Source organism: Odontesthes bonariensis, chromosome 19, assembly GCF_027942865.1.
Source record: "Odontesthes bonariensis isolate fOdoBon6 chromosome 19, fOdoBon6.hap1, whole genome shotgun sequence".
Lineage (NCBI taxonomy): Eukaryota > Metazoa > Chordata > Actinopteri > Atheriniformes > Atherinopsidae > Odontesthes > Odontesthes bonariensis.
The window spans coordinates 12,186,990-12,209,338 of NC_134524.1; the positions used below are offsets into that span (position 1 = coordinate 12,186,990).

At 39.5% G+C, this 22,349-nt stretch overlaps 1 protein-coding gene across 1 annotated transcript in view; it reads right to left on the reverse strand.

Annotated features, from left to right (window-relative positions):
• LOC142368457 (phospholipid-transporting ATPase ABCA1) overlaps window positions 1–22,349 on the reverse strand; it is a 157,787-nt gene that overhangs the window by 125,042 nt on the left and 10,396 nt on the right. The window contains exons 6-11 of the mRNA XM_075450631.1: window positions 19,892–20,089; window positions 16,607–16,693; window positions 16,311–16,506; window positions 10,286–10,425; window positions 9,496–9,612; window positions 1,522–1,719 (exon numbers count right to left, since the gene is read on the reverse strand). Of these exons, the coding sequence (XP_075306746.1) occupies window positions 1,522–1,719; window positions 9,496–9,612; window positions 10,286–10,425; window positions 16,311–16,506; window positions 16,607–16,693; window positions 19,892–20,089 (936 nt within the window). The remainder of the gene's footprint in view (window positions 1–1,521; window positions 1,720–9,495; window positions 9,613–10,285; window positions 10,426–16,310; window positions 16,507–16,606; window positions 16,694–19,891; window positions 20,090–22,349) is intronic.

Genomic DNA, 22,349 nt, shown 5'->3' on the forward strand with positions numbered 1-22,349 from the left:
TCCATGTTGTGTTTGTAAAAACTTAGAAAACGCATGGACAGCCATGGCTGAAAGCCAAGCCGACGAGCTGGTGAAGAAGAGGAAATCCACCTCTGTAATTTGGAATTGGTTCGGGTTTTCTTCTACCCTAACCCACTGCTGCTGGTCCACATCAGGAATGGGAACAGCAGCAGCGGCACCATCCACAGCACATCCATAGCGGCGCACGGGAGAAACTCACGGCCAGCAGCAGCACTCTCGGGTCGGATGAGGAAACCGCTAGCTCGTAAGCTAACTACGGTGCAAGAGAAAAGGGATGCACCGCGACCGTGACAAACATTACACAGTTGAAAAGTATTCCTTTAGGGCGCTCTGCTGATGGCAGTGCGTGACTGTGGCTGCAGTAAATGAACATGCAGCGTTGCTCATCTGTTGCTAAATGGCATCATGAGGTGGAGTCAAGTCGTCATCAGTGGTTCGTTTTTCTATTTCCGGTTGCTTCACTCTCACTGTGTCAGATGTCATTAATTAGATCATTATTTTTCATCTTGAATTGGGTTACAGTTGAATTACAATGTGTTGATTGCCAAATTCTTTCTTTTACTCCTTAGCTCTTCTGTGGTTCAGCATGTCGACTTAACTCTACTGTAATTGGTCTTTTTTTTTTTTTGGATGGAAAATCGTGATAAAAAAATCGAAATCGTGATTTTATGCAAAAAAATCATGATACAACATTTTTTCCATATCGCCCACCCCTATGGCAGACTAATTACCAGCACCACAAAGCAACACCCGCAGGTCATCCCCCAGCAGGACAGTGAGCTTAAACGTACCACAAATACAGCTCAGGAAATAGGACTCAAGGAACACAAGTGTGAGTCCAAGGCAATCATCTAAACTCTAAACTCCCCAGGTCCCAATTCGATCTACAGGAAGAACTGCAACCCCAGGACAACCCCAAAGTTATGGTCTCCACTCCCTGAAAGATCAGAGCTGTTTTGATGTCACCAGAGGGATAAACACAATATTAAACTGGTGATTTCAATGTACAGCTGATCAGGGTTCTATTCAGTACACAAGATGCTGCAGAAATTTTGCATATATTTCGTATGTAAAGTTAGTTAATCAGGATCACAATGCTTATACTACTTATTTTCACCTAAAATACTTTGGTTCAGGCATTTAAAGGTCATGTAGGTCAGTTGCTTGCCTGGTTAAATAAAGGTAAATAAATAGGTAAATAATAACTTGTAGTAAACGACGACTTTATCTGTAGAACGTGTCAATGGAAATCCAAAAAATAACATATAGGGTGGGACTAGTGCAGGAGGGAAAGTTATGTTTTGACAACCTTCCTCAGCAGTGAGGATAAAGTTTTGAAAAAGTTAAGTCAGAGAACAGCTCCCCCTCACTTTTTTTTTTCTTCAAAATCTGTCTCTTTACCAAAGAGGTTACACAACCCTGTGATCCATGACAGACACAGAGGCACGGTGTGTGAGCTATTCCGCACTGAGTAAAAACACAGAAAAATCAATTACATACGCCAAGAAAGTTGGAGAGGAGCTTCAGGATTTGGGTAGTGGTGTTGTAAACATCCCGCCAGTCATAGGCTGGCATGTCAGCTGGACGGTCCTCTGGAGGCCCATTGTACAGGAAGTTGGCCAACAGCTCGGCTGTCCATTGTGTGCCACTGAGACGCTGGTTGAGGGCAGCAGCAAACACAGGATTCACCAGCAAAGCCTGATTTTGATGGCAAAAAGATGGATGTATTTAGAAATACAATTGTCACTTGTTAGAGTTTTAAAATGAATGTAGTAGGAAGGCAAATACATATTAATGAGGATGAATAGGGTTTAAAAATACTGCGTGTTAGAAAAGGCATCGGAGGTCAGCTTTGTCTTTTCTGTAGACTCAATTAAAAGCTTTAAGACAGATGGCAGTGTTGCACCTGCCGCCCATTTACAACACAGCACGTACTGTATGTTCACAAACAGAAAAACATACACACATTTGCCCGAAACAGACATGTAATAAGAATGGAAATGAATGCAAATCAAATCTGCCTTCACACATGAGAACACAAAAAGATCCGTTACATCGGTATGAAACGTAGATAGGTCATTACTTCCACACCTCTCAGGTCAGTTTCAGGCTGAAACTGCTCCAGTGATGCAACAAATGAGTAAAGCTCATGTGTTGCTCAGAGAGCAAATGTGAGTGCATTGGTAATGCCTCTCTTACAAAGAAAAAAAAAATGAGTGTGTCTTTATGCCGAGAGAAATAAACAGGTTCCTTGATAATGAGGTCATTTCACTCCCAGCTCCTCGTTTAACACAGATGCTCTCTATTTAGTAGCCACGACCCTTTCGCTCCTTCCCACCAAGTATTTGCATAATGCTGCTTTGAAATGACCAAGTAATAACATGGCAGTGCTGCAATGAAAGAAACTAAAATCAAATCAAACACTAATAATTTACATGTCACCTTAGATGAAAAAATGTCTAACATAATAAGCAAATTAAATTTTCTTAGAAGTGCGAGAGGTTACATGATGGTACACGTACTGATGTTTGGAAAGAACTGTGGGAATATGCCAGAATATGGCAGTTGTTTTCTATAAAGTTTCGAGCTACTGGTCATCTTATAGGAATTGAGTAAAGGTGTAAATATCACCATGCATTTCTCACAAATGAGCTTTTCTGACATTTAATGAAAAACCACGTTTGTTGTCATGGTAACCACTGGTGTATCCGTGATAAAATATTAACAACATGTAAAGGCATGGGTAGTTACCGTATGTCAAACGTTTTCCTGTCTCTTTTATTAATTAGAGATTTCAAACATGCCATGTCCTTCTGTTCAGCTCTACACCCTAAATTTCCCTTCCCTAATGCAGTTGTGGTGGTGATGGTAATTGGTCCATCAATGGAAAAAAAAAAAGTGTCTGCAACCTTGAAGGACCTCTGAGGATGACAAACCTATGAAGCTGCTAGTGTCATAGCAAGTGGTGGGCACAGGGCTGGGTTGGGAGAAAATGAAGACAAAGGAGGATTGCAGGTCCATTTGTGTAAAGGTTAGGACTAGGGTAATGAATACCCTTGCAATATGGAGCTCCCAGTGTCTGCTTCCCTCCAGCTGCCTATAAGCTCATTTGGAGTGACACTGGAGTAATGTCAGTGTCAAGGAAATACAGGGAGAGGCAAACAGAGAGAGAAGAGGAGAGGGAGGTGGTGGCAAAGAGTCCACGTCCTTTACTTCCATAGATAATCCTCTCTGCCAGAATGAGAATTATCCTGCACTTATCCATAATTACTTTTCTCCCTTGCTCTCCATAGCTAACTGAAGGTGCAACAAATTGTTATACACAACATGTATGTTTATCACCTGCAGCGTAAGGCGTATCTCCCGTTTTCATTTTAGAAAAATATCAAGGAGTTTATTTTGCAGCAACACTTTGTTCCTTTATATTCATGTGCTGTTGCACTGCAGCAAAAAGGAGCTTGTTTTACACAAGACACGAAAGGCAAGAGTGAGTTTCTGATCATTTGCAGAAAATTTTGGTTTCTACTGAGGAAAAAAAAAGGAACTGGAATTCTTACTTTTCTGCTTTGAATCCATCACTGAGTTTTTGTGTCTTTCCCCTACTTTCAAAGTACCACATTATACAACCCGTTTCTTCCTAAATCTGTGGCAAGTAGCTAGTGAAGCAGCAAGTAAATCTAGAAATTGTCAAGCCTAAATTTCAAGAAAAAAAAATATGTGAGAACTAATCTATGTGCAACCTACGGTTACATAGTTACAAAATCTGTGAAAGTCACATCTCATATGCACACACAAGCTGTCTAATGAGAAAAGTATGAAAATTGGATGTTTATGTTGCACTCCTTTGGGTTTTGAGACATCATTTTATTCAAAGTAGCTGTCCATATTCTGATTTACCAAATGTTTCATGACCACAACCATCTGGGAATCAACAAAAAGGATCAGATATTTACCAAAATAAAAAAACTTTGCTCTTCTTTTAGTTATCTAGTTCTAGTATAACTTTAAAATGTTGCACTACCTGCACTTACTGCTTTAAAAAGTTAATTGCTGAACGTTGACACACCTAAAACCCATCCATGGTTACTGATTGGTCCGACAAAAATCACACAATCTTTAACAGATGGGATTTCTGCTCATCTTGATCTCACTGATCTTGGAGGAATCGTGCTGCTCCACAAGGTAACTTTGAAAAGGTTTGGAAAAGCACACCAAAACTTCTTCGTTAGGGTTGGGAAAAGATTGTGGCTTGGCTTAAAATCCACAACGTCTCATGTGGATAATGACATGGAAATAAGTTTCACTACATTTAGCTGGCATGTTGAAAAAGGATACTGAAGGGAACCGTATGCGCTTTTTTGTGATGCCAAGAGCTCAGTTAAGTTTTCCCATTAGAGTGAGGCTGTTTTCATTTGAACCAATATTGTATTTACAAAAAAAAAAAGACATGCACATGTAATGTTTTTTAATTTTGGTGCACCCCCTTAAAAGGGACACTATGTAATATATTAAGTCATTTAATAGCTCAAATCAACATATTCATTCATAAATTAGTCCTCATTGGTGTAAAATTATCTCTGTCAAAAATCTCAATTATCCTCCTGAGTGAAGAATAACTTGTCTGTATCTACATAGAGCGGGCAAGCTCTAACGAGGCTGCCATGTCCTTCCGGTCTATGAAAAACGACGACGTGCCGAGTGGGACATAAAGCACTTCGCGTTTTTCCCAACGCCAGGCCTGCAAGTGGAAATGACGTCATTTTGACGTCACGTCCGCCGAATGGCTTATTACTGGCGCCAATGGTAAATAGATTTTATCTCGTAAATTATCCCACTAATAATGCATTGATTGTTACCAAACTTCTGCCGTAGTACACATAGGTTCTTAACTCACAAAACGAGGCATTAGAAAGTTTGTAAGTTTACCGAGAGTTTATTTAAAATAACACTTTCCAGATAGCAACTACACACTGCTGCTAACGCTACCACTGCGTCGACGTCACTTCCGGTAACTCCCTGAATATGACTATTTGCATTGCTTGCACACCAAAGGCTATGTCAACTTATGTTATCTGACATGTTATCTGTCATCTGTATTTATAGTGTTATTGTATGTGTGTTATGTAATCCTTTGTACTGTGTGTCTTGATGTCTTTTTGTTTGTATGGACCTTGAGTCTGAAGCTATAGTTTCTTGAATCTTGACACATACCGCCTGCCGTAGTTCAAGCAGTTGCAGCGCACATTTGAAAACGCGAGGCGCTAGAGAGCAAATTCATTCGACTTTGCAAAATAAAATTGCACCACTAGATGGGGGAAGAAATTACATAGTGTCCCTTTAGACAACAGTTAGATCCTTTCCCTCTGCCAGTAATTGCTTGTGTAGTCTCAGTGCATTAAGAGCTATGCATGTACTCAACCTAGAGATAAATCCAATAACCCAGATGAGAGAATGATGTTACATGGCATCCTACAGGTCGGCAATAGCTGCTGATAAGCAGTTAAAGTGCAGAAGTCAAGCCAACTACCGTTCAGACTGTTAAAATAGATCCATTACCTCACATTTCCATCATCTGTGAGTTGGTTTGGTCAGTATCAGATACTATGGTTGGTAAATGTATGTTAAATAAAATAAGATGGGACTTGCACTCCTAAAACACACTAGACTAAAAAATTTGCATGCTCATCCAGGTCTTATGTTTACATCAATGCTGATTGCAGCCACAGCTGATAAATACCTGTAAGTCATTTGATGTGGGACTGGATTCCAAAATGTGAACCCTGTCCTAAAGCAGAAAAAAAATCCAGTTGGCTTTGTTAAGGCTGATGGTCGTCTACGGAGAGACAGAGACCCTCCTGGAGACACTCCGTCGCTTGCGTGCGTCGGCCAAAATTTCTATCTATCCGTCGAGGCGACGGAGACTCTCGGAGACCGCAAGGGTTGCGATTGGTCGTCTAACAACATTATTTCCGGAATTACTTTTCCGGTTTAGCTCCTTCCTCTCAGAACAACAACACCGCCATTTTTGAAAGAGTTTACCGTGTGCCGGTCAACATTTGGTCAAAATTATTTGCATTTTAATATCAATAAGCTCCAACTCCAACAAAAGTCTTTCTCTCTCGCTCGCCATCGTTCACTGTGAGGAGTGGAACGGAGCTGGAAGGTAAACAATCAACCAACGACTTTCACGATAGACGTCGCGAGATTGGGTCGTCTAAAGTAGCAACGCCTACTGTTCGGGAGGTGAATTGCTTTGCATATCCGACATCCTGACGGAGAACTTCGAAAGGTTTAAGGCTAGGCGTCCACTATTCCGGCACGTCAACGTAACTCGCCGGATTGGATGCCTAGTTGTCGCCGTGTTGCTACTACAGTGGGTGTGTGGGGCGTGTAGAATGGCTCCGGGGGAAAGTAAATAACTTGTGATTTTAACCAACCGAAGTTTCTCCCTCTAAAAATTTGAGTTTTGGAGGGAAATTAATGTGTATAAATCGTTAGCAATGGAACATTATTTCATATTGTACCATGGATCCGGATCTGCGAGCGAGGAGAGCTGCTGTGCTGCTGCTGCTGCGACACAGGAGAACACATGATCTACTGTCATTGGATAACGCACTCCGTCTGCCGTGGCAAATTTGCATAAAGTCCGGCCGAGCCCAACTTTTTGACGTGCCGCAGGTCCGCCGCTCGCCGTGCCGGAATCCCAGCATGCTTTGCGAGCACGGCGACAACGATCGGCCGGATTTCATTGAAAATTAATTGAATGCGTTGGATACGGCTTGACGTGCCGGAATAGTGGACGCCTACCGAGGCTAGGCGTCCACTATTCCGGCACGTCAACGTAACTCGCCGGATTGGATGCCTAGTCTCGCCGTGTTGCTGCTGCAGTGGGCGTGTACAGAGGGGCCTGTATACGAAGTTGTATAGAACATACGGGCTCCGGGGGAAAAGTAAATAACTTGTGATTTTAACCAACCGAAGTTTCTCCCTCTAAAAATTTGAGTTTTGGAGGGAAATTAATGTGTATAAATCGTCAGCAATGGAAAATTATTTCGTATTTCACCATGGCTGTGGATCTGCGAGCGAGGAGAGCTGCTGCTGCTGCTGCTGAGCCGACACAGGAGATCACATGATCTACAGTCATTGGATAACGCACTCCGTCTGCCGTGGCAAATTTGCATAAACTTCGAGCGAGCCCAACTTTTTGACGTGCCGCAAGTCCCCCGCTCGCCGTGCCGGAATCCCAGCATGCTTTGCGAGCACGGCGACAACGATCGGCCGGATTTCATTGAAAATTAATTGAATGCGTTGGATATGGCTTGACGTGCCGGAATAGTGGACGCCTAGCGTAACAGCCTCTCCGTGACCACGGAGACAGATTGACAGATAGCGACGGATAAGGATACTGAGGTCTTTTACGGTGTCAGAAAGGTCTTTAAACAATCATCAAAATAATACAAAAATTGAGCATGAAAACCAAACCGCTGTGCTCTTTTTGTATCTTTTAAAACAACATAATGTAATAATGTCTCTTAATTAATGCCACCAAAAAAAGTCAGAAACTGGGACTCTCAGCCCATTAAAGGAATAATCCGGAGTAAAATGCACTTTAGGTCAATTTACGGGATGTTGGGAGTACATACGTTGAGTTGACATCAAAATCATTTAATTCGGATGTGTTTTGAGAATTTTGATTTGACCGTTTTCAGCCAAAAGTCGTTAGCCTGGAGGAGAGTGGGGCATATGTTATCGCCGCTACAAAACGCTATTTTTACACCTCTTCTACAGCTCCAAACAACATAACACTTACGTGGTAGTGAGTAGAGGGTCCCTAAATCCAAACAGAAGTGTCCCAAGGTCTTCATGTGGTCGGATAGAGAGTCCAGAATGAATTTAAAACCAGCCAGTATCTTTCCGGAAATGCTCCTGCTGCAGCTGGCATCTTCAGCGTAAAGTCCGTATAGTAGAGCCGAGTGTGGAGTAACACGCTCTGGAAATTTTACAATTTCGTTGCCGTTTTTTTTTTTACAAACATAGTCCAGTATTTCTTTCGAAAGTGAAATGAAGTTGTATGCAACAGCAAAGCCTAGCTTACTAACAGGTTGGAATTTTATAAAATGTCACGTGACCTTACGTCTCGCGTGACCTAGCCTCCTGTTTACGGAAGACGTCTTTTGCGTGACTGGAGTGACCATCACAGAAGAAGGAGAGGTGTGTGAGCAGATTGTTGAACAAACAGCGGAGCAAACTTTTGGAGTTATGGTGCGTGTTTGTTCCTATCCTGGCTTTCGAAAGTAATACTGGACTATGTTTGTAAAAAAAAAAAACGGCAACGAAATTGTGAATTTCCAGAGCGTGTTACTCCACACTCGGCTCTCTACTATACGGACTTTACGCTGAAGATGCCAGCTGCAGCAGGAGCATTTCCGGAAAGATACTGGCTGGTTTTAAATTCATTCTGGACTCTCTATCCGACCACATGAAGACCTCGGGACACTTCTGTTTGGATTTAGGGACCCTCTACTCACTACCACGTAAGTGTTATGTTGTTTGGAGCTGTAGAAGAGGTGTAAAAATAGCGTTTTGTAGCGGCGATACCATATGCCCCACTCTCCTCCAGGCTAACGACTTTTGGCTGAAAACGGTCAAATAAAAATTCTCAAAACACATCAGAATTAAATGATTTTGATGTCAACTCAACGTATGTGGCTTGTCAAGTTTTTTCAAAACAAGTAAAAATATCTCATCTCAATTAACCCACAAATACCTTAGAATTAGTGTCATTTAACTAATAACAAGTACATTTTTTGTGATTCTAATTAAATACACAGGCCTATTTTCTCAATATATTGAAAAATATTCTTGAATTAAGTAAATGCTAGAGCCATTATCTTGACATAGTGGTATGCACTAGGCCTTATATTTCTTGAAGCCAGCTTGGAAACTGTTGATATTCTAGCTTCAAGCATGTACTTACTCAAAACAGCTCATAACATCTCAGTAACAAGCTGTAATATCTTATTTAGATAATTAAGCACAGAAACACTTAAAACAAGTGAAACAGTCTAACATAAAAACTGCTTACTGAGAAGAACTATCTTATCGGACAAAAAATAAGCATATATCCCTTTGATCTGATATATTTCTTTTTACTTAGATTTCACTTTTTGCAGTGTGACCAAAATAATGAAAAAATTAATTAATCAATAAACAAAAAAAGCTATGTCCTCTGACTTTTCTTGCAATCTTTAATTGGTAATTGTAAAATAAATTTGATAGTAGATTTTGAGTTTTCTGCAAACCTCATAATATCAAATTAAATGGAGAAAAATGATAAAATAAAATAAAAGTTTCATTGTCGTCTGAAACTTTCTTTTAACCTTGAGCTGACATTCTAAAATTCTTCGAGAAAAAGAAAAAAAAAAAGAATAAAATATGTGCCTGCGTGTTCGGGGATATTTTATTGAGCCTTACCCGTATCGTATTGACTTGAGTGCTGTTTTGTAGGAAATCCGAGACACGAGGCCCGAGTTCATCCCAGGAATCTGCAAGTTCCTTTAACATTCCCAGGGAGTTGAATGTGCTGTTTGCCTGAAACAAAAAATACAAAAACAATATTTAAAAGAAAATTCATCCCACCCTCCCTTGAAAGGGAGCATACCCACAGAGGCCTCTATTCATGCTGAGCCAATACAGACATGAACATATTCTACATCTGTACTCTCCCTTGAGAAACTCATGACATTGTAACTCTGTTACTCCCCCTCTCCTCCACCCATGGGGATGAATGTAAATGGGGTTATTTACCTCAGAACATTGATTTGTAAACAATTTGCATCTGGTGTGAAGAGTGCTGCTTAAGTAGAATACCGGGCCGCTTGCTGTGAATTTGGCAAGTTTTCGCTTCCATTTCTTATGTAATCGGAAAGCAAGAGCCTCAATGCATGTCTCACATGTTTTGCTTATGCAGTTTGCAGAGAAATATCATGGCATGAATTAACAACACATGCTGTGTGTTTCCACCTGTATAAATATTGTTTTGCTTTCCTTTTCCGCCAAGGTGGTAAAGTGTGACATCCACTTATTTTGCCCATAAACATCAGAGGCATTGGCCCATTAGACCATTAGACCTGATCCTGTGCAAACAAGACACTTGAATATATATAAACTACAACTACAAATTCAAACAAAAATACAAATTCATACACTTCAACATGAGTGCATGGATATATGTACAAAACTTTTTTTTCTTCTCCAAACCTACTTCTTTCACCAGCAGGCGAGCAGCAGGTGTATCAGGAGCGTATAGGACCTTCCCTTGCAATAATGGTTTGAAGGTGCTCCAAATGTAGCGCAGACCAGGTGTGCCCTCCAGGGTGTCGACAAGAGTCTGACAAAAAGCATCTACGGACAAGAGGGGGTGAGGAGAGGAGACAGGGAAAGTCAACTCAAGGACCAAGAAAGCCTCCTTTAAATTATAAACTCCACACGCTGTATGTATGCTCGAACACAAGTTGCAAGGAGGGAGCAAGAAGCAAACATGATAAATATTGCACATGTTCTCAAAATGAATGTGTGGCTACCACATGAACCCAAACAGCATTTTCAGTATTAAGGAAGTATGTGAGCATAAAATGTTTCAAATACTGCAGCCTTCTTGAGTACTGAATGTTATATTCATTACTCAAACAGGCACTCCCCCCCCCCCCCCCATACACAATAGATCAAGATTTTCTAAAATATTAAAAATGCAAATCCTTTAACCGAATTCCTTAAGAACTGAAAAAAAAAAAAAAAAAAAAACATCTGTGCACATGTCAAGTGAACAGATTTGCACCATAAGCGACAGTATTGATGCAATCACTGCACTTCAGAAAAAAAAACTTTCACTAATGGCTCCTTCTTGTCGAGTTTTGATTAAGGGTTCTTATTTGTCCATTCATCAGACACAATCATCAGAGGTTGGTTTATTAAGTGTTGATGGGGTTTATTGATCACTTTGCAACACTTATACAAAAACTTTGACCAAACAGAACTGACAGCAGCTTTGAACACTCAAAGGCAATACTTCAGCGAGAACTCTCAGTAAGTAAATTCCGGATTATAAGCCGCTACTTTTTTCCCAGGCTTTGAGCACCACAGTTTATAATACGGTGCGGCTAATATTTTGCCTCGTAACATTAGACCAATAACATTAACGAATAGTTTACAGTGGTCCAATGAAATTTATACGATAAATCAAACCCACTTACACAACTAAATTATTGTAAACCGGTCGATTGTACTCACCCTCAACATGGAAAACAAACAAGGAAGGTGATCAGTGACTTTTCCTGGTAGACTACCGTCTTTTTTTATTTTATTTTTTTTTTAAACCAGCCATACAGGCACTGTTCGAAAAAAATCCTCACGTGTAACATCTTTCTGTGTAAATATCTCATATTACAATGTGGACACTTGCGGCTTATAATCCGGTGCGGCCTATAGTCCGGAATTTATGGGAAGTTAGTCTCCTAGAGCATATTGTTCGAAGAAGCATGAAATTCAGACACGTCATCTTAAAGCAATACTATGTAACATTTCTACCTTAAAATAACAGCTTGAAAAAAATTGTGCGGCTAGAATGAGTTTTAATATTACGATTGGCCTGTCTCCTATGCCCTTCGGGGGTCTGAGTTGGAAAAACTGCGCTATGCAACTTTGCTGGACCGGCCCGGGAGCGGTGCGGAAGTACTTCGACTTGCTTTCTGGCACACCTACCGCAAAAACAAATAGACCCCTCTCACGCTCCCAGGTACATTTGATTACTCTTACCTTCTCGGTCGACATAGCTTGCACCTTCTGACTCCTCGCCGGTTCGTCAACAAACGTGAAACGTGTAAGCGAAAGGGTGTTGTATTTACGACAGTGTAACCGTACATTACCTCCAAACCTGTAGGGGGAGCTCCATAATGGGCTTTTTGAGAAGTTACATTGTATTGCTTTAAGTTAACAAAAAAATAAAAGAGGGAAAAAATCCCATTTTGTGGGTCACTGTTCAGATCGAATGTAATGACTGTCTGACCTCGGGGAGAACTTAATGACTGGCTGGTTTACCAGTTTCTCTTCCTGTTTACCCTTCCTCCTGAACTTACTCTGCATCACCCGAGGCTGATTGTGCTCGCAGTATTGGTCTTGCATGTCGTGAAATGTTAAGTCATCATCAAGCCATAACCGTTTACTGACGCTCCAAGGGCACTGGTCTCACTGCAGTTTTCTTCCCAAACAGTACGCATTGCTACTGATACGATGGCACTGACACCACAGATGTAGCTTCAGTGGAAGTCCTACATTCAGCACAAGAGGGATAAACAAATGCAACTACACAGTTTCGACTTCTCCATTTCACTTTAAAGCTGTTTTTAATGTTTTTGTTACATTTACAATAGTTGTCCCATCTTGGGTTCCAATGGGTCATAGAGACGCCCGTAGAGAAGCTCTTTCACAGAGCCTAAGAAATGACACCAAGATAGCTATTTTACTGCTGGACAATAAGGATTCTGTTAGTAAGTTACTGTATAATCATAACTATTCATGTACGTTTTGTTTAGTTTTTTACTGTGCATTGGTTTAGAAATGATATAGCATAAAGCAGTTCAGACTTTAAAGTATTGTAAAAAGATATTAAAGATATTATGACAGTGCACATCATATCATATCTTTTTACTTTCATTTTTATTCATTTAACAAGTTTTTAAAGTTAAGTTTAAGTAAAATTTTGGAGATAAACTTAGTTGATAATGCTTATTATGTCTTGTTATTTATGTATTTATTTACTTTTTATTTGCTGAGATTTGCCATGGAACATTCTATCATGGGTTGTCCAATAAAATACTTTAATGAAAGGAATACTGTTTCAGTAACTACTGCAATAACTTTGTAACAGAAAGAGTTACCTTGTGGATGTGTTAATAAAAAGTACATTTTCACAAAAACAGAAGGGCCAAAGTAAACACAAGACAAGAGTCCAGTCCTGAGGATACAGGGAAAAGCTTCTATGAACATACTTGAAAAGTCAATATGCTCAGCAGCAGTAGGATCATTACTAATTTAACTTATCTGCCAACATGAATATTGCCAGGTCGAGAGAGTACTCAATAAGTTATATGAGGTCCTGCACTACAAGCAATAGCACTTGGAGTGGTTATCCCACTTTTTCTACTGTCCCTTACTTGTTCTGACTGTAAATGTGTGATTCTTGTGGTGAGGTACTCCATACAATAGATCAGTTTGCTGTGTCATCTGCCAATGAAAATGGCCGCTCGCCTGTCTCTTTTGTTCCGACACCTGTCATTGCACCAGTGCTTTTTCCAGTCCTGATTCCTTTTTCGCCTGTCAAGACTGCAACAACACCTCAAACCTCCTCTCTCCATTCATTTCACCAGGGCAGCCATCAAGGGTATTTTAGCAGCCATTTTCAATGCAATTAAATGTTAGCGTTTCTGCCTGCTGGTCATCTCTTCCAGGTCCTCATGGGAGGTCAGTGTGAGGACGGCTAATGGCCTCCCCTTAGTCTGGGTCTGGCCAGCTGTTCCCTCCACAGATTGCACAGATGCCACCTTCTGCAATCTGCAACACTTCTGAGACAAGAAATGGGTTTGATACTTGGCTCAGCAGCACACAATTCAATGCACTAGTTTTCAGGGAACGGCAACTCCAAATCAAAGAGTTTCTGTTTAAAAAAATAAAATAGATTCTGTGTCAGTAAGCCGAATAGGCTTGCACAAGAAACACCGCATAACATACAGCAATTACTCCATCCATCCATTTTAAAATAGGAATTATAGTGGATAAACTCATTTTTGGATCTCAGCATCAACATAATTTTTCAGCCTAAGATGTTACCACATGGTTCAAGGTTTAGGGTTCTCGTTTTGTGTTTCAGGCTGATTTCTAGTTCAATATGAGCATCTGCTCAGCCTTTAATGGGACACAATCTACTTTATGTTTTATATTATTTTAGTGATCCTGAACTCCTGTACAGGATTAAGAGGGAATGGAAAATGAATAAATGATTCCGATTATTTCTTCATTCATACAATTCAATTCAATTCAATTCAATTCAAAAATACTTTATTTATCCCAGAGGGAAATTAAATATTGATGTAGCTCAATTAAATCAAAGAGTTATTATAGATGCTGATGGCTGTGGGCAGGAAAGATTTCCTGTAGCGGTCCGTTTTGCATCCAAACTGAAGAAGCCTTTGACTGAAGAGACTCTGTTTTCTGATAACAGTCTCATGGAGAGGATGTTCAGGGTTGTCCATAATTCTCTTGATTTTATGCAAAATCCTTCTTTGCATTATTGTCTCCAGAGGTTCCACAGTCGTCCCCAGAACAGAACCAGCCTTCTTTATCAGGTTGTTGAGTCTTTTTAGGTCCCTGGTTCTGATGCTGCTGCCCCAACAGATGACGCAAGAGGAAATGACGCTCTCAACAACAGACTTGTAGAAGATCTGCAACATCTTGTTGCAAACCTTGAAGGACCTTAGCTTCCTCAAGAAGTACAGTCTGCTCTGTCCTTTCTTGTAGATTGCTTCACTGTTGTGTCTACTACACCAAATATAAAAAAGTTAAAAGATTTTTCACATATCTCAGCTCCCTGCAATATCCATAAAATATGTTTTACTCCACAACTATATCTCAGACACTGTATCCAGCATGGTTCCTTATTTCAAAGAATGCGTTCTGATTATGAGAAACGACAGCTCTGCTCAGCTACAAAGCATGCATAAAGATGTAAGTGACAAATGGATTGCACTCTTATATTGGCATCTTTGTATCACAAAAAAGACACATATATATATATTTTTTTTTTTCTGGGCCAAAGGAGGCACCAGATTACAGCCATTACACAGTTCCCAAAGCTCTGTAGTTCTTTTTTTTTTAAGAACAGAACCTTGCTTTTCTACAAAACACAAGTCTGAAAGATGAAATCTCTTATTTATACTGTTTAGCCAAAGTCAAATAATTGCTTTGAGCCTCAAGCCAGCCCCCTCAACTTGGCAAATTGAATCAATTTGAGTTGTACCCTGGAGATGGGCTAAATTCAGCATTTCAGTTGGACAACGCTGTGAATGCTGTGCAGGTGCAACACACACACTGTCTTGCTCATGCAATCACACACAAAGAAACCAATATTACTTTAAGTTTGCATGACTCGTGTTTGAAGCATTTGATTTTATATATAATCAGAAGTAGGCAAGCTTGCACATACTCAGACATGCACTTACAGCTCTCTCGGATAACCTAAATGTGTGACACCAGTCCATGTGAACAACCTGATGCACCAATCAAGCAGCACTTACTTCTTACAAGCAGCACGAATCAAGCTATGTCTCACAGCATTTGAACAGAAAGTCAGTTAAGCTTGAATAAATGTCATTGATGTCACTCTCTTAAGTGACATAGAGAGGCCTCTCTGACATTTACCTGCTCACTCCCAACAACTGTTTGGATAGACATCAACGTTCCCTTCACTGTGTATCTACAAAATGTTACAGAAAATGTGCCTAAAATTAAGGATATCATGCAGCTTTTAAATAGAATGAAAATAGCTGATTTGATTCCCACGGCAGATGCCAGCCGCTGACACAGCCTGAAATGATGTATTCCTAATCAAACCCAGTTTCCAGCTCAGGCGGAAGAGCCAACTGTGTCACAGGTGCATGCTCCTGGATGTGCACAAGTGGTCACATTTGTTCACCCTGCACTGCTGACTGTGCTGTGTACCATACCCAGCTAATTCATCTTTCTTTCCCACTAGCATGGACATTTTTTGTAACGAGGAAATGCCTCAGATTCATCAACACTGTGTAATTGATTATTTATGATTACTCTTGTTTATAAGTGTTTGTCCATTCACCACACGCTTAACATAAAAACTGCTGATACTTATGTACCAACTATGGTCTCAGTACATCCACTATCTTTACCACAAAACTGCCAAAACACCATAAGTCTAATTTGAAATAGGAAAAGAAACTTTATGTGATATATTCTGCCGCCCATACTGATCAGGCTCAATTTCCAGCAATTAACCAAAATGCAGCACAATTTAAGCTGTTCACAGCAGCAAAATTTACCACAAATCAGCTGCTGTGATAACGCACATTAAGCATCGCTAATTCTTAATGTCTCAATTTCTTGGTCACCACGACTATGTATATTGCAGGAAATTTAAAATGGTGATAAATGATTGAGCCACAAGGCCTGCATTTCTTTTGAAAGCAGCTCACTGCAACACTTACTGGAACTGTTGCCCATAATGGACGTTGAGTTGTTGTTAGCCATCTGTCCAATGGAAGGTAAACTGAGGGTCATGTTGGTAGAATTGGAGTTTGACTGCATTCCACACAGCAACATATTGATACTTCCGATCATGTCCTCTTGGAAATCCAGGGAACCAGCTGCCTTAAAGATCATGGAGCTCTGCAGCCTGGCCACCTAGATGACACAAAGTTACAAGAAATGTTAATTTCTAATAAAATGGCCTCATCAGATGAGAGGATATGTTTTTTTGCAAATATGTGAAAATACTACTAACCTCCTCAATAATTGGTAATGCGTCTTGAGAGGTTTTTCTTATCAGTGCCACCGTGTCTGTTGCATCAATGTCCAAAGCTGAAGGCAGCTAAACCCCATTTGGTTTAGAGAGGAATAACAACAGAGGATGTATTAGAAAAGAAAGAAAAATTCATAAATTTACCAAGAAGAAGTTCTGGATTTTGACTCAGTAACTGTGGAACTCTACAGAGAGACGAAACACCATTCATCTAAAAGACTCCCATTCTCCCATTTTACTTCTTAATGACAGTGGTGATGTGCACCGTCTAGCACGTCGGTCCAGAATCTCCTTTAGGTGTTCGATTGTGTCGAGATCTGATGTCTGTAAAGGCCAGACTATATTATTTCCATCATTTCATACTTATCAAACCAATCAACGACCCTTTGTATCCAGTGGCTGGGGTGTCGTCGTGCTTAAAGAAAGGATGGCTTCAAATCTTGACCAATAAATTGTATTTTAACATCATCAACCCCAGCACTGTACTGCACAATGACAAGTGCTACGTTGACATTCTGAACAGTGACATTCTCAAGGCACACAATATGAACAGAATTAGAAGAACTAAATGGCATGCCCTTTCAACCACTGTCATTTTTATGCATCATGTGTCAAGTATAGCCTGTATTAGGGGTGCTTGCGTTGTCTTTCAGCATATAAAGTATTAAAGCAAAGAAATTAATGCAAGATCAGGGTCAAGAAAGACTAGAAGTGAAAAGATCAGATGCCTGGATGACGTCTAAAGCAGAGGTTCATGGGGAACATTGCATTAGGATGTTTTCTTTTAACCAAACTAATCGTAGATAGAGCTTTTGAGCTTTCTTTATACAATGGCCTTGCTGCTGGTTGAGTCTTAAGTATCAGGAGGTAAACAAAGTGGGCCGCAGCACAAAATAAAGTTCTCAGTCTAATCTTAAAAACTTTTTCCTCTCGACTTTTTTTTTCCAAATTTTTTTTTTCAAGTGGTCATGTGTTTCCTTTAATGCTATGAGAAAGGATATATAACTAAACCGCATCTCACAGAAAAAAAGCTATAAGATGTGCTTAACAATAATGGGCATAGCTATAATAATAGCAGATAAATATATTTTGACGTTTAACATATGTCCATATCCTTTCTGTTCAGCATCATTCATGTTTACTGTGCTTTTTCCCCTTATTCCAGATATCCAAATACAACGAATAATAGTTTATAGTGAAAACTAACAATGTCTAAATCAACCGATCTGTTGCTCACTTTCTCATTCGTAGACCCTGATTTCTTCCCTTGTCCTTTTCTTTATGCTTTCCTTTTCTTGTTGTTATCACAATCATTCAGCAATGTCAAACCTTAAGTAGTGAAGGCTTGATGTTCTTTTCCATCTATCTGCTTGAGGCGCTGAGGAGCTTTTCCACCATATCTTGTCTGGGCTTTTCTATGTCTGAAAATGCCTGTGGGCTTAAATTGTTCAAAAGCTCTTTCCTACAAACTTCCTGCCTTATCACTTATTTATTGGATTTGCTGTCCCATATATTTCCCCTCAAAGATAAAGTCAAAGAAAAGTGCAGGCTTTCATCATCAAAAAGGAAACAGAGATTTAGCAGAATTTAAGAAACATTGACGTGAACAAATAAGTCCCAGCTGATTGCATAGATGCATTTTAGTATGATCACTACAAGACACAGAGGTCACATCAAATGACTGGTATAAAGATCCGACTCTGTGTGGCAGAAAATTAGGTTTTACTCAAAATATATGAAAAACACATCATCGTATGCAATGTTGCAGCAATTATACAAAATTGGTGCTGAGGTGTTGCCGGCTGGTTTAGCCTTGAAGTACTCATTAACAAGATTAAACTTTTCTCCTTCTCTCTGAGTCACAGAGCTCGACAAGCATAACATTTAACTTTTGAATTACTCAGTTGACTGGCACAGACTATCATTGTCTTTACATTCAATTTAATTCAAGTCATGCAAGTATTATTGTTGAAGCAGACTGTTCTCACTCTACTCTTCAATTGTATGGAGATGTGGAGATAGTTTCATCTTACAATATGTGATTGAAACTATGTTTATGTTCAAAGGTATATTCTTGGATATTTTACTGCAGTATTTAGGTCTCAGTTTGTGAGGACCTTCAGCCGACAAAATGCATCCAAAAAAATTTATAAAATGACTGCAGTGTGAAGACTTCCAACTGTTATGTGCCAGTGTTTGCCTTGAATTTTGAATTACTTGAAAGTGTTTTTAAAATAATGTGTTCCAGAAATACTTAGAATGGGACAGGATGTGCCATGGTGGCATTAATCCACTGACTGTAATGCAAAATACCTGAATTCAAGTCCCATCCCATACAAGATTTGCTAGCTTTTGGTCACTCAACCTCACTGTCACTCATGATTGCTTCACTTTTGGTATTCAAAATACTTAGTTAGAGTTAGATCTAACAACCTAACTCCAATCGCTAAATAGTTCATTTTGTATTGTATGACATCAAGGCTGTGAAAGATTCTTTTTAAATCTATGACAATTTTTCCAATAATTTTAAAGTTTTAATGGAATTTCAAATTTCAGTTCAGGATCTGCAAGCCTCAGAGAATGAATTTCTGCAGAAATGGGCAACATAGTTTGGAAAAGGCTGAAAATGGCTTGGAGGTATGAAAGTAAAGCAAATAAATCTTTCAGTGATTTAGGAAAAAGACATGTTACTGGAAAATGTGGCCAAAAAGAATAAACTATTTATACTGTCTCACTTTTGTGAGAGACACGAGAGAAAATATATTTTTGTCAAATAAAAAAAAAGGACGGGATCATTGTCAAATGTCAAATGAGCGTTTTCTTTTACTTTCATATCATTTTATTTCTGAAAGCATCCAATCCTGCCTTAAAAAAGTGAAACACTCATTTTCTTTTCTGTAGGTTTGTGGCTTTCATTACATTACATGTATCAATACTCAAAAGAAGACAAAAACAAATTTGTGTGTCCTGAATAGCAGCATTGAAAGACAAAAGCACCCACATGTAGAAATCATGACATTGTCATACCAGAAGAAGAGAAGACTTTAGATTTTGAACACTGCTTTCATTAATTCAGATAATGCAGATTGTAAAATGGTAGATGTGGGTGACCTTGCAGGTCTGGAATTAGGACTTTTTGATGACCTTAGACATTATGGGCAGTATTATTACTTCCCATCAGACCAATTAGTGAAAACACACCAACACCAGATATGTTATCTCTAAAAAAAAAATCCCCAAATCCATCGACAGCGAAAGAAAGCTTACCTCAGAAAGCACTTTTGTCGTATCCAGGTTTTGCAGAAGGACTTGCTGGGTGTTAATCAGCTGCTGTTGGGTGAGGGAGCAGCTCACATTTTGAAAAACCTCCCTCTCATCTTGGCTGTTAAATTGGACAAACTCATCCAGAGCTGTCCCCTCACACAGTGTGCTCCTCAGACTGCCTGTCCCCAGCATGCCCGTCATCTGAAAAGTAAACACCAATTGTGGTAAAGGATGTCAAACAAGAGAACTTTGCATGTCACCATTTCTTATCTAATCATGAGTTGTCTATACTTTGGGTTGCTGTGCAAGCTAATATGTACAATCGGATTTTAATATTGGGATATAAAGAGGTTTGTTTTGATAGAAATGTACATCATGAACATATGCACAAACAACCTGCAAAAGATTCTAACTATAAATATTGTTGATTTGATGATCATCATAACCACACTCTTGCCAAACCAATGAGCCAGTAGGCACCTGCTATGCAAACTGGAAGGCTCAGTGGGGGGCCTTCCCCCATTAATAGTATGAATACTATGAATCTAGGTGCATCCTGTAGGCATCTAATAAAATGGTGTGTTGTAATGTAACAATAGCATTGGGAAAGAAAGCATTTTAGCCCGAACCGCTATCTTTTCATGACTCTTAATGAATAGTTTCAATTTCTAACCATATCCAAATAGTTTTTATGCATAACCCCTGCCAGAAAAGCTGTGTTACCTTACCCTAACAAAATAGATTTTATGTGCATACAGTGAGTGAAATCAAAATAAAGAGTGAATGAATGAAAACAGGAAGAGAATAAAAATGTTTTATCGTGGTCTTGAACTGGAGGCCAGAGGTTTTAAGAACTGTGGTAATGGCATCAACCACTCCATGCTCCTTCCTCACAATGAAAAGTTCGAGGCCTTTCATAAGTACAGACTTTTGCTTTGCTTTACAATATAAATGGGTGACAACAGCCTGCTGCTAAGCATAGTAGTGCATACTTGCCTGCAAATGGGGGAAATGTGCACTGATAACACAGAGAAAATGGCAAAACAATAACATCTATACACAGAGATGCACAAATGCATCATGCACAGCAGTGATAAAGAGTTAAAAATGATTAATGCTTTGTGAGCTGCATCAGAAACTTTTGCTCTCTGGGTATCGTAGAGGCATTTTGACCAGCAGAGAACTAGTTTGGTTCTCATTTGTGATCAAAGTCCTCGATAGAAAATGAGGATTTACAGCCAGAACCAGATGCAAGTCATATCTTAGCAAAAATATAAAATGATATATCGTTGTAATAAGTGGATATATAACAGACCTGTGAAAAAGCATACAACCAAATAGAGTGTGAAACTGGTGCTGCAGTGAAGGCATCGGATCACTGCATGCAAATTGTTTTTTGGCTACTGAACAATGCTGGAGAATGTACTAGAACCATTTGCTGGTCAAAAAGCAGTCTGACTCACCAGATGTAGACTGTTGGGATTAGCCTGGGAATTGGCTACACATACCAAGCAACATTCCCTCCCTTCCACTATCTGCTTGTTACCATTTTAAAGATTGCCTCATTTCTGCAAAACAACAAATTCTCAACCAGCACCATTAAATGCCAAGACAAATATTTAGGCTGTGCAGTAAGGCAGGTCTGTTCAGCTCCCTCAGTAAAGGATTGAAAAGCTTTACAAAGACTAAATTAAACATATTTGTTTCCTTACATAGACGTTCTTGCATCTTTGCACCAAAATGTTTCAACCAAAACAAGTTAACCCCAACATACTAGGTAAAAAAACCCTTGGTGTTAGGATTTATAAAGTGCCCGGTCACTGTCAAAAACACATGGATGATTGGATGCATTTCCATTCCAGATGCAGCTGAACACATACCCACCTTCATTCAGAGCATGGTTATTTTCTGATGGCGAACAGGGATTTCTGGATACTGAGTGACAGTTTTTGCAGGACAGTATTGCTACATTCTGAGCTTTCTGTCCTCACAAATAACTTAGTTAATACAAAAACAAAAAAGTCTCTTTTTTTTTTGTGCCAGTATCAGATATACGATAGAATAATGGGTACAGTCACACCATTTACAAGTGCTGGAAGTATAGATGTGGCTGGGCAAGACCTCTCCAAGAGCAGCAATTTTGCAGTTTGCACTACACACTATAGAGAGAATGTCAAACACATTGTGCACATTTTTGTCAGTTAACAATGTATTTAAGCATCCTTATCAGTGAAATATAATTACCTTCTTGCAGTTTATCAGATAATACTTGATATATGCATCACAATCAACTGGGTGACATTTAGAAAAAAAGACACTCATTACTCTTATTGGCATCCATATCTAAAAAAATTACCAATGATTAGCCATTACACCATAGACTTTTTAGTATGTAAATACCAGAGTGCTTTGATCATGAATGTCAAGACAAAGAGTCCCAAAGGCTGCTCTTGGCTCCGAC